Below are 16,836 nucleotides of genomic sequence, written 5' to 3'. Positions count from 1 at the left end.
AAATATTTTAGGTAAATATACCCATCTCGCTAACGGAAGCGGCTCCTAAAACTAGTGCGATAAGGACAAGGCGAAAAATCCTGCGTAAAAATCTCAAAAATCGAGGTTTCCTGCTCGACTGTTTCCTCCTCCAAAACTTAACCAATCGTAACCAAATTTGGAAATCTAAATGATTATGAAATTATCTGTGCCGGCCCGTTTTGTTTTTTGGCTAATTGATATCACTTTTGAATACTACGCCTCTCACTGCGGCATAGTCAATGACCCATTTTTTAAAGGCTCTAGCGCCTTAAAAAACAAAAATATCAAAAAAAGCATAACGATTCGACACAGATATTGACAGTATTAATCTGTGTTGAAAAAATCATTGCTCTAGCATCAAAACCCACGGAGGAAACAGTCTAGTACGTTTGTATGGAAATATGACCACTCCTGTTGCCTCTTAATATGCAGGTTTGGGGGCAAGTTGTTTATAACAAAAGCTCGCCAAAAATCTGAAATTGGTGATTTAATTTTATACAATGTGACCGGTAGAGATGAGCTATTGTTCGATACTTAAAGTTAGACCAAGAACAGTCTGCCGCGATTTTGATAGCCCACGCAGTGCAACTGTTATTTATACCTAATAATTTCATAGAATTTTGACGTTTAAAATAATACTTGCACTGCGTGGGCTATTAAAATCGCTGCAGACTTTTTTTGGCCTAATTGTATTTAAATTCTGACCTAATTGTCAACTTGAATGTCCAGTTTCCAACGTCCCTAACGTTTTAATTTTTACGTCCACACCACACAAAATAAATGAGAAATCTTATCTTATTTCGCCGTCTGGGCGAATATATAAATAAGGCTATTTGTATTTTGAGCCAAGATCACGGATTTTTATGTTATCACCTACAACTTGTTACTCTAGCTGTAAGTTTTCCTAACAAATAAAATAAAATAAATATAATAAAATATTTATATAATTAACTACAATATGTTTATCCAATATCCTTGTATCTATTACTATAAAATTGCACAATTATCGAAATACCAAGTAACATTTGTAAAATAATTTAAATGACTTAAAGATACTTTTTAACTGACCGCGCAACAGTAGCGCCGCTAGCGGTGAATTCTCGCGATATTCTCTAATCCAAACTTTTTTGAAAATATCGATATGAACAGCACTGGCCAAACTGTGGTATCATTTGTGCACATTGACCTGTCAATTTAGTTCGCGAGTTTCTGGAGGCAACCTTAGTCGACAAGTTCAAAATGGTGAAAAATAAAGATGGTACATACCTACTCGGTAAAAAATGTTAATCTTGTCAGTAGAAAAAGGAGGCTATCGTCGAGGTTATCGTCCCATAGAAAATTTAAATTTCGCGCCTTTTTCTACTGACAAGATTGGCTTGACCAGCATTATTTGAACACCAGAACGTGTAAGTACGAGTATATGCAATTTTTAACGATATTCTTTCTCATTAATTATAATATAAGGTATACTTACATTTGCGGGAAAGTCCCTCTTTCTCTAAATAAATTATTGAAAATAACGATTTGGTTAACGTTTCTGAACGTATTGAATGGGGTTGGCAACTGTCAAAGGTTTGCATAGATGGCGCCATCATAGCTTGCCCCTTTTTCTATGAGATTTGGCTCAAAGGGCTGGCATCCAGGGTATTAAAAAAACCGGGCAAGTGCGAGTCGGACTCGCGCACAAAGGGTTCCGTGCCATAATGCAAAAAAAAAGAGCAAAAATAAAAACGGTCACTCATCCAAGTACTGACCACTCCCGACGTTGCTTAACTTTGGTCAAAAATCACGTTTGTTGTATGGGAGCCCCATTTAAATCTTTATTTTATTCTGTTTTTTAGTATTTGTTGTTATAGCGGCAACAGAAATACATCATCTGTGAAAATTTCAACTGTCTAGCTATCACGGTTCGTGAGATACAGCCTGGTGACAGACGGACGGACAGCGAAGTCTTAGTAATAGGGTCCCGTTTTACCCTTTGGGTACGGAACCCTAAAAAACAAAAATTTGACATAATTCTAGGGATTGACGGGGCAAGCTATGATAGCGCCATCTGCTAAAAACTTCCACCGGTCAACCCCATTGACAATCTTTTTTTAGGGCTCTACTAATGCATCAAATCGCATGCGATTTTTCATACCTACTTTTCGGCGTTTCTTAAGCAAGTCTAGACGGCACAATATTTCGCACAATCTGATTAAATTATCAATATGCTTGTGTGGTGCTATATCCTGAGGCGAAGAACGGAGCCGAGTTTGCCCGGAGGGAGAAGTTTCGTACCCCTGCTTATAGTCGCCAAAAGGTCTGTGGAGCCCGTGGAGCCCATTTACTAACACCAAGTGTCAATGTCAATCTTGTCCTACCTAATGTCAATGTGAACAATTAGTAAACATAATTTTCTTGAAAGTAAATTAAAATAAATATGTAATTTACATATAACATTCTTTTGAAGAATTCTATGAAGCATTAAAGGAATTACAATTACGGTACCTAAACATGGGTAAACGCTACTACTGTGAATATTGTGACAAGACGATGGTTGCTACGCCGGCAATCGTGAAAACGCACAATAAAGGGCTTTTACATCAAAAACTAGTCCAAGAACATTATCAACAGTATAAAGGTAATTTAAATACATTTTGGTCCTTTGCTATTTTTTTATGTAAATGTCATTGTTTGTTAGTTATGATGCAACAATTAAAGTTGAAATATGTTTACAAGTTGAAGCGCAAGATGTATGGAGTCGCGCGCGAGAACGCAACTCATGCTAGCAGGTCGTGTTTAAATAAAATTCAAAAGAAATATTTGTTATTTAGAATCATGTAGATTGGTTGTGAGATTATGTTTAATTTTATATAATTTCAGAACCGGAGACTATCCTGGAAGAAGAAAGTATGAAGAAACCATGCAGTCGGTTTATGAGGGGAGAATGTCAGTTTGGTAGCATTTGTCGCTTCTCTCACTACTTCCCGGAACAGTTGCAGATGCTGAAGGAAATTGGTAAATAACATTATTTCAACTTCAGTAAATTAATAGAGTCTATCTAAGCTACATTTGCATAGACTTAAACAAAACAAAATGAGGATGTGTCATTATAAACATATTTTCATAGAAAATTGATTAAAATGAGGATATGGCCACACTTTATCACTGCAAATGACATGCAGATTTATGTAGCTTCATCTGACTCTATTCATTTTTAGTTGTTTTCACATAGTTTTTACTGCTGTGGTGTTAGTGTCAATAAATAGAATATCATACTGGAAATGCCCAATCCTGTTGGCTTCTTTAAGCTGGGATTAGGAAAGAGCTATAGTCTTTAGTTTGTGTTTGACAGATAGCAGGAACATATTGCATGTCTTCGTAACAATATCTTACTAAAGCCGTTGACTTAGTTAATATAGAGTTCATCATCATCATCATCATGACTAGTACCAGTTAGAATTTATATAACCTTAGTATATGTTTACTCTATTAAATACTATTGCAATGTTATGTATCTCATATTACAGTTGCATCAAAGAAACAAAAACAAACAAATCCTTTCCAACCATCACTTGAGGATCTGTACAAAAAGCTGCAAACTGAAAAATCAACAAAACCCAGTGAGTCAGATAGCAACACCATAATTTATGATAAGAATGGACTGACCCATGTTTTTCCCTGGGCTTACAATGAATTGTTTGAGAGTTATGGCACTTTGCCCCCGAGTGTAAGAAGAGTGAATTTGGAAGAGTTTTACAATTCTGAAGTTAATGAGTATTGAGTGGGGATAACAAATGTTATGTTATGTGAATACAATTAGCCATTCCACAACTGATGATTGTTTTTAGCAGTTTGTAGTTCAGATTGTATAGCATCTGCGTAGGGGGAGCTACAGAACAGGTCACACTTGTAGCAGTGATGTCAGTTGGTGCGTAGCGTGCTCTTGTACTGTTGTAGAAGTATCTACACTTACATTTTGATACAAAACGTTTTTATACCCACGCCCGTAGCTCGACCGTGCGCAGAATGCAGTGCCAGTGTGGTAAGGTAAAATTATGTAGTTCAATCTAAAGTAAAAATATATGTCTATGACATGCTACATCAAATAAGATATTACAGAAAACGTCTTCTTGAATGCATTCTTCTGTTCCATGGTATTGTTCGTTTCTTTGGTAGATAATACTCAGTTTGTACATAGTTTATAAATCGAAACTCTCTTGGTACTTCATATCTCATTGCATTATACTGAAAAAAAAAAGTTTTATGTATTTGAATTTGAGCATTGACACCACACTCACTTTACAAACAAGAGTTAAAATGATTAATTGATTCACATTATGAACAATGTACCTACAAATTGATGTCATATTACATTCAGCATTCACAACCAACAAATATAACTTCAAAACGTTTTATAATATAATTTGTTATTGTTTCAAAGTTACTTACTTATTTATTTTTTGTAAGCTAAAATTAATGCCTTGGGTACTAACTTACTTACATAGTGCGTAAAAACCTGTACCTGTCGTATGCTTAATATTATAAACAGCACAAGAAAAATAGTGTATGCTTCCATTGATTGTTGCGTGATAAAATTTCTATATGTAGGTATTGTATAGCCATAAAACATTTACGATATAACGTCGCTTATTCATCATGCGCAATTTACACATATTACAATTTTAGTTTACACCATTTCTGAGAAGCCGTACATTGTATTAGGTATTATAGAACAGAATAAAATTATTTTTATATCTTATTCGTAAACACAAATGAGACAAATTACATTAACAATAACAGAGATAATAAAGTGCCGGCGCTTATCTTCCGATTATAAAGCAGAGTTAGTTCTTTGTTAGTTACTATTTAATTCCATTTGTCAATTAGGTAGTATTTTCTCCTAAATTTGAAATCTGTGATTAACTTATAGGTATCCACGGAAGAAAGACAGCGCGCCGCGCTCTAGGTACCTTACCTTGGTATATACCTACGTAGATGATTTTCGCCTCGAGCCATGTAACTATACTTCGAAAACCTAAAGCATATACTTACATATATATGTAAAAACTGAAAAGTTATCTACCTAAATCTATAGCTATAAAAAAAATTCAATGTATTCTTAATGAATTGACTGGTTTTCGATATGACTGACCTTTAGAAATGCAATAACATCAATAAAACTTCAATAAATTCAAGCAATGTTTTTATTTAACAAATTAATCTTGATATTGTACTTTTGTCTTGTCTCTTAGTTTGAATATCTCACTCATTCGTATAAATTAATATCTATACAATGGCACAAATGCACTTTGAGGGCAATTTTTTAGAAAATACCTTAATCAAACATGTTCACAGCCCTTAAGTGATACATTTCCTTAAGTTTGTAAACATAACCGTTGGTAAAGTGTCACTCTGTGGAACTTGCTAACTATGTAAACAAACCGCCATATTGAAATTGTCAAAGAACGATGAATTTACTAGTGACTTTTGTTTACATAATTAGCAAGTTCCATAGAATGATACTTTAGGTACATACATAATTTATAAGTGCCTTTGTTTAAATTAAAACATTAAAATCCAAATTGTGATTCCAATTTAAACAGATCTTATTCTCCGTATACGACAGTAATCCATGTACAGTCCACAAATTGCACCCCTGCTGCATACATGGAATTACTTATATTTATATCTAGCTGATTGTACCTTAGTACACGATCATAGTACTTGTTTTTTTACACAATACATATAGATACATTATGCTCGTAAGAAATATTTTATAACAGTCCTTAATTAAGATAACTTACATTATATTTACAACAATTAGGAAAGAAACACTTATTACCATAACTACAAAATACTTCATATGAGTTATGAAACAGGTGGATGTTAACTTACTTCTATTTATTCCAGAATATAAAATAATAAGGTAAGGTGGGGTAAGAGTAACATTGTTTATTTTGCTCGGGGCAAAACAAACTGTATGAGGATTCCATACAAGTGATAGTATTACCCCATCTTACTTTACGAGTAGGTGGTTGTGCAACAAGAGAGCAAATACGGTTTTGGATGCGAGCCCTGATTTCAAGCTCCGATCAGGTGAAAAATTCTTTAACAGATTCACGAGCGCAGCGAAAAACTGAAAGTCACAAAGTTCAAATAATTATGTTCTCCTTTGTTACAATACATTTTTTTCCACGGCGTGTTGGAAAGATAAAAAATACAATCTTAAAAAGATCGCGTGATAAATCGGGCGTAATACAAATAAAAAAAAACTGCGCATTCTTGGGTAAGAACGCTACACGCGCGTTAGGCTGAATATTTAGGCGTTTCGATACACACACATATTTAATCAAAAATGTCACCATTTATATTTATTTATATTCGAGTCGTTTAATCTCTTATTTCTTTGAAATTTTTAATGGTCTCTATTTTAAATTACTATCACACTACACTGGCTGTGGATTTAAATATTTAGAGAAATTCCCTAATAAACCTTATCTATCATTAAAAGCTATATTTCCCTATTAGCTAGGTACCTAGTAATCATTAACTAAGTGGACGATATAAGTATAATGTGCAATCACATAATCAGTTGATATGTTTTTGTTTTTAATGTCCACAAATTTGTCAATTTTCTCTCCAAGAAGCTGCTTTAGCTAAAGCCTCGACATTGTCAATTCATATAAAAATCCTATAAAGTTTAATGTTAATACTATATGTAAACGCCCTATACATTATTAGTTCTATTAACGCACATATTCAATCACTCCCATGGGCCCAGTTCGAATGTCGGTTACCTAGAAAAATAATTCACCGATATTTTAATATTTGTTCACAATCCTACTATATTTTTTGCACCATTGTTAGCTATTACGTCACTATTTTGTCTATGCACGATACTTTCACTGTCCGCCGTTTTTTTTCGATAACATGTAAAATTATAATTTTCTCACATTTTCATTCAGCCGGCAACGAGTAAAGCACTTAATTTTTGACGTTGTCGTCTAAAATCCAGTTAACTATTAGTGCATTACATGTAGGTAATACATATACAGAGAGTTCTCTCGTATTCGTGAATCCTATAGTTACAATTTGATCTCAGCGTTGACGGATCGCGTCATCTCAGCTTCCTGCTGCTTCCGAGGGTCCCGGCCGGTGATGTTCCACCGCTGCTCGTCGCCGGAGGCCCACGCCACGAACACCAGATTCGTCACGATGAACACGGCGAGGGTTATCCAGAATACGAGGCGCCATTGCACTAAGGTGCTCTGAAAAAAATATATAGTGGAGGTGGAGGCAATCGGTGATTTTGCTTAAATTTCTATGTGTAGAGCTCTCTCAGCCCTAAGTATAAATATTATACCTAATATGATTTGGGATATTTGAAGGCAATCAAGGAGTCTATTAAGATTTTGACTGCAATAACACATCCGCGACGAGACGGTAATTTCAAGTTTCTTTCTGCCAAAATTGTCATAATGTCACTGTACTCACATCAGGCGTCAGCAGTCCCACTAAGTACGGAGCAATGATGCCTGTGATCGCCCCGATGCCATTCACAATGGCCATAATAGTGCCCGCGTAATTGGAGCTCAGGTCTAGCGCGTTGACCTTCATGCCGGGGTAGAAGGCCCCCATAAGGGCCATGGAGGCGGTGAACAAGATCACCACGGTCGTCGTGTCGCAGCCGGAGTATGAGGCCAGGATCATGCAGATTCCTGGGCCTACTGACGCTGAAAATTACCAATCATCAATTAATACGGGTATAATATTAAGGATTGTTTTAGAAAAATGTATATTGGGAAAGAACAACATGCATGTGACAAAAAAATCAGAATCCGCTGTAGGTCACTGTTGCATTAACAATTGGCCCTGAGATACAAGGAACATCTCACGACGATGACGACCTTTCTTCTACATCACAGATAATTGATGATAATTCATACATATTACCCAACCTTCTGGGTGTCGCCTACAGTTAACATAAAATATGATTGCATTGCTTGAAGAGTCATTCGGCTCGAAAACTTCATATTAGATAATTGAAACTTCAAGAGTTCTCACCTATCGTTGTAAACGTTTTCCTGGCATTAGTAACAGTCATCCAGTTGTGCTTAACGATCTTGTCGCACATCCAGCCGAACACGATGGAACATATCCACATGACGGCGTACGGGAGCGCCGCCAGGGTCCCAGTGCGGTGAATGTCGAACTTTAGCACTCCGGTCATATATTTTGGCAGGTCCGTCACCATCGTGAAGTAGCCGTAGTCATGGCCGATCTGAAACGTGGTAAGGACGTCTGATGGGTGGACTTTCATGTTTGTACGTTACAAATGTTTGTTTGATGATATCATGATTATCATCGCTCTATTTTATGAGGTGGTATGGATGGAAATACCGAAGAGCCGAGTTTACGGGAAGAAAAGGAACTTCCGATGTAATTCTAATAAATATAATTAGACAGGTAATGTACCTAATATATCAACATATTGGAATAATTCTATTGACCGTCATGTAGCAGCTATGCAAATATGTGTTGCTTCCTTATCGTGATAAATATTACTTACTTTCCTTCACCGTAAATTTTCATAATGATAGGTAAGATAATTAATTATACCGGTGTTATAAATAGGTACTCGAGCATCGCATATTGATGTAATTAATGGCCTACCAAGAATTACAAAAGTTTAATGTCTAAATTAAATTAACAGTACCTACTTATCTATTTGGTCAAGTGTAAAAAATGTGTTGTATAACAGCAATTGATCGAGACTTCTAATACTTACTCTCAGATGTCACTAGTTAAGATAAATAGGAGGTAAAGAGCATGAAGAGGTAAATCGATAATTATATGCTAAGTAGTTGGACCTGTTTATTAACTCACCTGGGCACACACAAGGGCCCACAACGGCACAGACATGAAGATAGCCTTCCACGGGATGGACGAAGGCTGACTGTTTCGGTGGCTGCCCAGTGCCTCCTCCAGATATTTCTTCTCCTTATCGGAAATGAAGGGGTGGGACTCGGGGTCGTTGTAGCAGAGTACCGACTGTTAAAAACAATCACTTTGCTTATATTGTTTTGATCATGCTTGTCTGTATACAACGAAATATATAAACAGTACCCGTGAAGTCGTGTGGTGCGGTCACATCGATTCATACTAAAACTATAAGGCAATACCGAAGGTGTTTTGGGAAAAAGAAACATGATGTGGGTTTTACGCAGTCCTTTTACTACTGAGGAGGAATCATCTTGTGACATCTCGATACTCACTGCACATCACATCCCACTCAGTTCCCACTATACGTAATATAAATGAGTAAAGTAACTATAATTTTTATTCATCAGAAGCAAATGTAATGTTAGGTTAGGTTTTTATAAACGCACCTCTCTCGGTATGATACCTAGCAATCCGCTGTTATAGTGCACCTCATAATTTTCTTGCCCATTGTATTGCTCACGTTTCCGTACCTATAGTCCGTTTTTTTAGCATTAGAAAGAACTTCGCAGAAGTAAGCTTGTGGTTCCAAATCCGGCACTTTTAGCGGTAATAATTTGAAGTAAATTATATGTATTGACCATGCTACATTAGATAATTCAATAATTATTAACAATTAAAGAGCCTGATAAAAACTGCACGCTTGCTTCTGTGGAGTTCTTTCTAATGCTAAAAAAACATCAGGTCAATCAAGTTAGATGGGCTGGGGAATGGTCAGACCAGTATAAACTGGAATGCGGGGTAAGACAGGGGGGGTTGACGTCTCCTGTTCTTTTTAACTTATATGTCAACGAGCTGATTGAGGAACTGAGCAGCATGCATGTCGGGTGTCATATAGATAATGTGTGTGTCAATAACATAAGTTATGCTGATGACATGGTGCTGCTTGGTCCCTCAATCAACTCGATTAGAAAGCTGCTGAGAAAATGTGAGAGTTACGCGGACCAACATGGCCTTAGGTATAATGCGAGTAAAAGTGTGATGGTGGTTTTCAGAGCCCGTAAATATAATCCACAAATTGTACCTTCGGTCATGTTGGGAGGTGTAGCGCTTAAAATGGTAAAACAGTTTAAGTATCTAGGGCACATAGTCACAGAGAATTTAGAGGATGACCTTGATATTGAAAGAGAGAGAAGGGCCCTAGCCGTCAGAGGCAACATGCTCATCCGTAGATTTGCACGATGTACGAATGAAGTGAAGCTTACACTATTTAAAGCGTTTTGTACATCCTTCTACTCGTGCAGTCTATGGGTGAAACATACGAAGCGCGTTTACAACACGCTTCGTATACAGTACAATAATATCTTCAGGATGTTGTTAAAGCTGCCTCGTCACTGCAGTGCGTCAGGCATGTTTGCCGAGGTGCACACGGATGGCTTCCATGCCATCAGACGCAAGAGGGTAGCCTCTTTGCTGCGACGAGTGAGAGACAGTAATAACGACATCCTGAGGATGGTGGCTGGACGCCTCGACTGTCCAATAGTAAAATATTGGGTCAGTATTGTGACGGGTAGGCCATAGCATTCTTTAATTATGTATTCACACATATTTACTAACATGTAGTTTTTTAAGTTTAGATATAAGTAGACTAACACAAATATGGATTGTAAAAAAAAAAAAAATCTGAAATAAACCATTTTTTTTTTTTAAACGAACTATAATTCTCAGAAGTAAGTGGTTTCTTCTTACCCATAGAATAAACCACAGTATGCTAACAGCACCAAAGAGATAGAACACCGACTGCCAGTCGCCAGTCTCCTTCATGATGAGTCCGGAAAGGTAAGTGCCGGCGATGTTGCCGATCTGCGCTCCTCCGAACACTAGTGAGCCCATCCGGCCTCGCTCGGTGATGGGGGCCCAGCGAGCCAGCATGGCGTTTAATGCTGGGAATGTTGTACCCTGAAAAGGTCAAAGGTTTTATTATAATCCAAGACGTATTATGATTCAAAATGATCTATGTTCGTAGGAATTCTTATTCATCAGGCAATGATCAGGCAATGGTAGGTATCGAGGGTCTTATTAAACTTAACTCTAAAACCAACCTTTACGGAATCGCATGGTAGGATGTTATGGCAGTATTGCCGGGGTCACTTTCTTTTTTTAGTTCTGGTGCACGCTTCGGTTCTTTGTACATTAAATTAGTTGTGTTCACCTTTCCCAGTCCTTCGGGCACCTTCGACTCAATAAGCCTCATTACTCAATAGTATTAGATACCTACGTGAACTTTACAGTGCTCAAAACTCGCAAACTGAGCATTAATACAAAAAATTCTTACCTCTCCCAGTCCTTCCAGCACCCTCAGCACAATAAGTCCAGTGGCGCCCCCCATGCTGACCGCCCATGGCGTCAGCAAGGTGAACACGGCCGTGCTCAGCACCCCGAAGCCAAGCGAGTATTTGCCGCCGAACCTCTCCGCCAGCATGCCTCCAGGCAAGTGCGTCACTATGTACCCGTAGTAGAACGCGCTAAGTATTATTCCTTGGGTTTCTTCGTTCCAGTCGAAACCAGACAAATCCTGAAAAGATAAACACAAATGATATTAAATGTTCTTTAGTATTTTTTTATTTATATCTTTAAAAAAATCTGAGGTTGTTAATTAACGCGGCGGTGTAAGTATATGTATATAATTTCTCAATTACAAACGGAGTCCTATAAGTTGTTATTAGAGTCTGTGCGGAAAGAGAAGAGTCGTGGAATGTATTGGGCCCCATACATTCCACGACTCTTCTCTTTCCGCACAGACTCTATATTACCCACTGCATTTTTTATGTTATTACCTATATATTAAAAAAAAACTACTTAGGTACTTATTCTTAAGTTCCGGAAAAGTTTTTAGGGTCTCATCATGTTTTTACATTCGCAGTCCTGGCTATGCTGGCCAATTATGACATAAAATGGATAGTAATTAGAGTTACGGAACTATTAACCCATTTAATATGTGAAGATATATTTTAGTAGGTAGGCATCTAATATAAAAGTAATTAATAATCGATGACCGTAATGTGATATGTCTCAATTTCACAGACGCCCACAGCTCAATCAACAATCACACAACTAATAGGTAAGTAGGCATTTGTAGTTAGGTAAATAACTAACCTCTAGCCGCCCAGAGACCTATAAAAAGGTCTCATGTTCCATTCTAATTTGAACTTTGCGTTGATAAAATAAAATTTCATTTTGCTTGGCAAGGTTTGACGTATGGGCGGCTAGAGGCTAAATAATTAAATGTCTAACCTATAGTTTTAGTGGACAAGTTATTCGAAAATTTTCTTGTTATTAATGGTAGTATAAATGGTGGTAGGATTTGATCTTAAGTACTAGCGCATTGCATCTTTTTACTACCTACCGATCTTGATTTTCCAGGGTGGGCTAGCACATAAGATCGAACTTCAGCCTTGGATTTATACAGGTAACCGTCACCGCTTATTGGATTAGAGATTGTAATACTTGCGTATTAAGTAGGATCTCCCGTGGTCACCGCGGTTCGTAACTACGAAATTAACCGATGCGAAAATTACAATTCCTATCCTGCCATCTATTCGTATTAAAGTCCGGCGTGGTTTTCTTGAGCCGTATCCAGATTAGTCAATCTTTCGCCAATCTGATTCAATTGCCCGATCGAATCAGGACTTGCGGACGCAAATACCAATTTAGCTCGCCGATAATAACCGATATTACCGATGTGCGGACGCAAGAATGCCAATGTGTGCGGCCAGAATTTTCGTTCTGGGGCATTTTTTCAATTTAGAGGGCTCTAATATCATCATAAATCTAAAATTGGAGAGTGACGCCAATTTCATTTCTGATCAAATCGACCGATTTGATCAGTCGCGTCTGGATACCATTTTAACCTCTTCCTCGGTAAAAACCCTCATCAAAGCCGGCGGAATTGCCCACCAAAGCGCGTGCTGACTCATACCCGAATGGCGGTTACTTGGTTACAGACAAATAACTTGCCACATACTTACATTAGGATCGGCCGTGGTTTCCTCGATCTCAGCTGGGCAGGAACCCTCATTGTAGCCAGTGGATGCGGCCTTTCGTCGCACCATTTGCGTAATGGCAATGTTGAGACACACCCGCATGGTGTACGCGTTGGCCACCGCCAGGAAACCCATCACTGCCATCACCCATCGCTGCGGTACGAAGAAAACTGGAAACAAAGTTTTGCGGTAAACTGACTTATTTTTTAAATTAATGGCATTTAATTGTTAAATAAGCATGCCGCCGTGTTTTAAATTAATTGCGAGTTTACAGTTTACCAAACGAACCGAACGTTTAAAATTAATGGCGTTAAAAACTAAAAGAGATCGACTTGAACTACCTAAACTTTAATTACAAGGGAACTCTATTTAAGATGGGGTTAGCTGAGCTTATTTTTGGGGTATTTTTAGAGTACTTTCGCTTTGATTTTCTAACGACGGAACTTTATGTAGGTATCTAATCTCTATTTTAGAAATGACACTACGTTTAAACAATGTGGGGTACCTATGTACAGTACCAGGCGATAAATAAATAATAAATAAATAAAGGAGAAATATTATATTATTAATAAAAACATACATGAATAATTAAGTAAATATAAAACATTAAATTATCGATATCCTGTACGGCGCAAACCTATGCGCCCTTCAAAAAAAAGACGGCGGTATCCGACCAATCGCTGTTGGATGCACTTTTCGCCGCCTCACTGCGAAAATAGCCTGCCGTGCCATTCTCGAAAAATTAGGCCGAGAATTTAGCCCTTTTCAACTCGGTTTTGGATCCAAAAGCGGTTGTGAAGCTGCCGTCCACGCCGTGCGTACTTACGTGGAGCGTCGGGCCGGCGAGGTGCTGCTGAAGGTGGATGTAACTAACGCTTTCAACTCCGTGGACCGAGGCGCCCTGCTGACCCAAATCAAAGAAAAAATCCCGGAAACCTACAATTTCCTATGGCAATGTTACAGCTCACCTACGAAACTTTTATATAAATCAAACCTTTTGGCCTCCTCCGTTGGTTGTCAGCAGGGTGATCCTTTAGGCCCAGCCATTTTCAGTCTCGCCATCCATTCTATCATAAAAAATCTAAATTCTAAATTAAATATCTGGTACCTGGACGACGGAACCCTTGGAGGTGAAGCCGATACTGTTTTAGACGATTTAAAAAAACTAACATCAGGGTTAAAATCTATCGGCCTTACTCTGAACTTTTCGAAATGCGAACTCTTTATTTTGAACCCTTCCTCCGATTGCAAAATTATAGAGGACAGCTTTGCTATGATAGCCCCCGGTATCAAAATTATCAGTGACAATCAGCTTCACCTTCTTGGCTGCCCTATTTTAGATCAATCTTTCGACGAATATGTCAATGCCAAAATCCAAAATTTCAATTCTGTTTCGGAACGCCTACTAAAAATTAATATGCATACCGCCTTTTCCATCATTCGATATTGCCTTTTCGTACCCAAATTTACATATGTTCTCCGCTGTAGTCACCTTTGGAAGCATCCCACCCTACTTTTAAAACTTGACTCCTTAATTCAGGATACTCTCTCATCTGTTCTCAACATACGTTTTGAAGAAAGGTCCTGGACCCAGGCCTCTCTGCCTATTCGGCACGGTGGCCTGGGTATCCGCAAAATTTCCAGTGTGTCGCTGCCTGCCTTCTTGTCCTCGGTGCATAGTGCTCAAAACCTAATTGGAGGCATTTTATCTCGCTCTCTCGGGGCCATAGAGGCAGCACATTGCACCGAGGCCAAGAATGTTTGGTCACTAACCTGCAGCAACACGGACCCGCCTGCCAATCCTTGCTCGCAGAGGCAATGGGACGAGCCGCTCTGCCGTCTAGTACGGAATAATCTCGTTGATACGTCAACTAGTACGGCGGAGCGAGCTCGTCTCCTTGCCACTGCGGAGTGGGAGTCGGGTCTGTGGCTACAAGCCCTACCCTCTCCATCCATAGGGACCCTATTGGACAACACCACCTTCAGACTGGCGACTTGTTTGCGCATAGGGACTGTAACAAACGTCCCCCATCACTGCCGTTGTGGTGCCATGGTGGACAAATTTGGACATCATGGACTTTCCTGCGGCAGAAGCGCCGGACGCATACCCAGACACGCCAGCATCAACGACGTCATCCGAAGGGCCTTTGTCAGCGTCAAAGTCCCGGCCATACTCGAGCCCGTCGGTTTGGCTAGGGACGATGGCAAGAGGCCCGACGGTATGACGTTGGTGCCTTGGAAGATGGGACGGCCTCTAGTCTGGGATGCCACATGTGTTGACACCCTCGCGCCGTCCCACCTTCCGGGCACCAGCAGAGATGCTGGTCATGCCGCGTCCATGGCAGAAGACCTCAAACGCCGCAAATATGCCACCCTTGGCAGTAGTTATATTTTTGAGGCGTTTGGGGTCGAAACGCTGGGGCCGTGGGGGCCAAGCGCGCGCCGTATGTACAGGGCCTTAGCGGAGCGCCTTATAGATGCCGCAGGAGACCAGAGGGCTGGCCAGTATTTTGCTCAACGCATAAGTATTGCCATACAACGTGGCAATGCGGCCAGCCTTCTGGGCACACTGCCTATCGGCAGTGACTTGGGGGACGTTTTTTATTTATAGGCTTTTATTTTAAGTTTATTTAGTTTAGAGATATAGTGCGTCAAGCAAATCTTGTCAGTAGCAATGTAAAGCAAACTAAAGTAGGGCAACACTCAAAGAGTAGTATTGCGCTAAGAAAAGCAGCAATGTACAATGTACATCGAACCAAAACTTTTTTTTCCGCTGAGCGCGCCTTGTCACGTACGTCAATTCAAATTGTCACTCGCGGCTTCTCTATTGAAAATGTTTGAAATTGTTATTAATACGTATGGACGGACAATTTAAAAGCGGTGTGTGATGTTGATAAAAATGATTAACTAATTTGAAGATCTCAAAATAAAATTGTAAGTGGACTATGCCGTTAAACAAGAATGTATGAATAAAATCATTGCTTCAGCAGGTAGATGTCATACTGGATTTTCATATTTTATTAGATTTCTCAGTTGGCACTGTAGGCATTGTAGGCACCTTAGCTTTAATTAAGCACAGTCTTGTTTAATATATTGGTATTTAATGGTGACACAGCAGAAATATCTCTTGAAATAGAATCGATTCAGAATGTAAACATTGTAAACCATTTGTAAACAAACAAGATGATGGCTGTCATTCACGATCCACATTCCACAGATAAAACACAGATGACACGCGATTTTCGAATTATTCGAACACAGTGTTGCTAACCCGCGATTTTTCAAATTTGCCGCCGTTTGCTACTGACAAGATTTGCTTGACCCAGTATAGTTTGTATTATTATTTGTAAGCTAATTTAATGTTTTATATTTACTTAATTATTCATAAATAAATAAATAAATATTGGTGGACATCTTACACAGATCAACCTAACCCCAAACTAAGCAAAGCTTGTACTATGGGTGCTAGGAGACGATATACATACTTATATAGATAAATACATAGAAAACATCCATGACTCAGGAACAAATATTAGTGTTCATCACACAAATAAATGCCCTTACTGGGATTCGAACCCAGGACCATCGGCTTCGCAGGCAGGGTCACTACCCGCTAGGCCAGACCGGTCGTCAAAAATATTGCACATCTGTCTTCGGAAAGAGACAACGAGGGAGAACGAGACAATGCTCTACGAAGCCGAAATTCCAAAGTGCAATAGGTACCTATTTATCGCCAGGTGCTGTACGTGAGCCCGCATGAACGAAATCAACAAAGTCGGAATTCCGACCTAGCTATGCCACTATTTCGGAATGAGGTTAAACACCTAAAGATTAGGTACGAGTATAC

At 38.9% G+C, this 16,836-nt stretch overlaps 2 protein-coding genes across 3 annotated transcripts in view; one reads left to right on the top strand and one right to left on the bottom strand.

Moving 5' to 3' along the window:
* The first annotated feature begins 2,386 nt into the window (after window positions 1-2,386).
* On the top strand, window positions 2,387-5,327 carry LOC134667343 (zinc finger matrin-type protein 5). Its single transcript, XM_063524706.1, has 3 exons — window positions 2,387-2,644; window positions 2,887-3,021; window positions 3,534-5,327. The coding sequence occupies exons 1-3, from the start codon at window positions 2,518-2,520 to the stop codon at window positions 3,785-3,787; spliced, it is 516 nt and encodes a 171-aa protein (XP_063380776.1). The 5' UTR covers window positions 2,387-2,517; the 3' UTR covers window positions 3,788-5,327.
* LOC134667334 (putative inorganic phosphate cotransporter) overlaps window positions 5,197-16,836 on the bottom strand; it is a 39,917-nt gene continuing 28,277 nt past the window's right edge. For both annotated transcript variants that reach the window (XM_063524687.1, XM_063524688.1), the window contains exons 2-8: window positions 12,975-13,159; window positions 11,282-11,521; window positions 10,696-10,905; window positions 8,893-9,057; window positions 8,071-8,287; window positions 7,501-7,739; window positions 5,197-7,274 (exon numbers count right to left, since the gene is read on the bottom strand). In XM_063524687.1, coding sequence (XP_063380757.1) covers window positions 7,092-7,274; window positions 7,501-7,739; window positions 8,071-8,287; window positions 8,893-9,057; window positions 10,696-10,905; window positions 11,282-11,521; window positions 12,975-13,159 — 1,439 coding nt within the window. In that variant the 3' untranslated portion in view covers window positions 5,197-7,091. The remainder of the gene's footprint in view (window positions 7,275-7,500; window positions 7,740-8,070; window positions 8,288-8,892; window positions 9,058-10,695; window positions 10,906-11,281; window positions 11,522-12,974; window positions 13,160-16,836) is intronic.

This window comes from Cydia fagiglandana, chromosome 9, assembly GCF_963556715.1.
Source record: "Cydia fagiglandana chromosome 9, ilCydFagi1.1, whole genome shotgun sequence".
Lineage (NCBI taxonomy): Eukaryota > Metazoa > Arthropoda > Insecta > Lepidoptera > Tortricidae > Cydia > Cydia fagiglandana.
Note: the sequence above shows the minus strand (reverse complement) of the source record. Positions and strands in the feature narration are given on the sequence as shown.

Coding starts and splice junctions, on each gene's coding strand:
- LOC134667343 (XM_063524706.1), top strand. CDS start 2,518: ATGGGTAAACGCTACTACTGTGAATATTGTGACAAGACGATGGTTGCT. Junction 2,645..2,886: donor ACATTATCAACAGTATAAAG/GTAATTTAAATA, acceptor ATATAATTTCAG/AACCGGAGACTATCCTGGAA. Junction 3,022..3,533: donor GCAGATGCTGAAGGAAATTG/GTAAATAACATT, acceptor CTCATATTACAG/TTGCATCAAAGAAACAAAAA.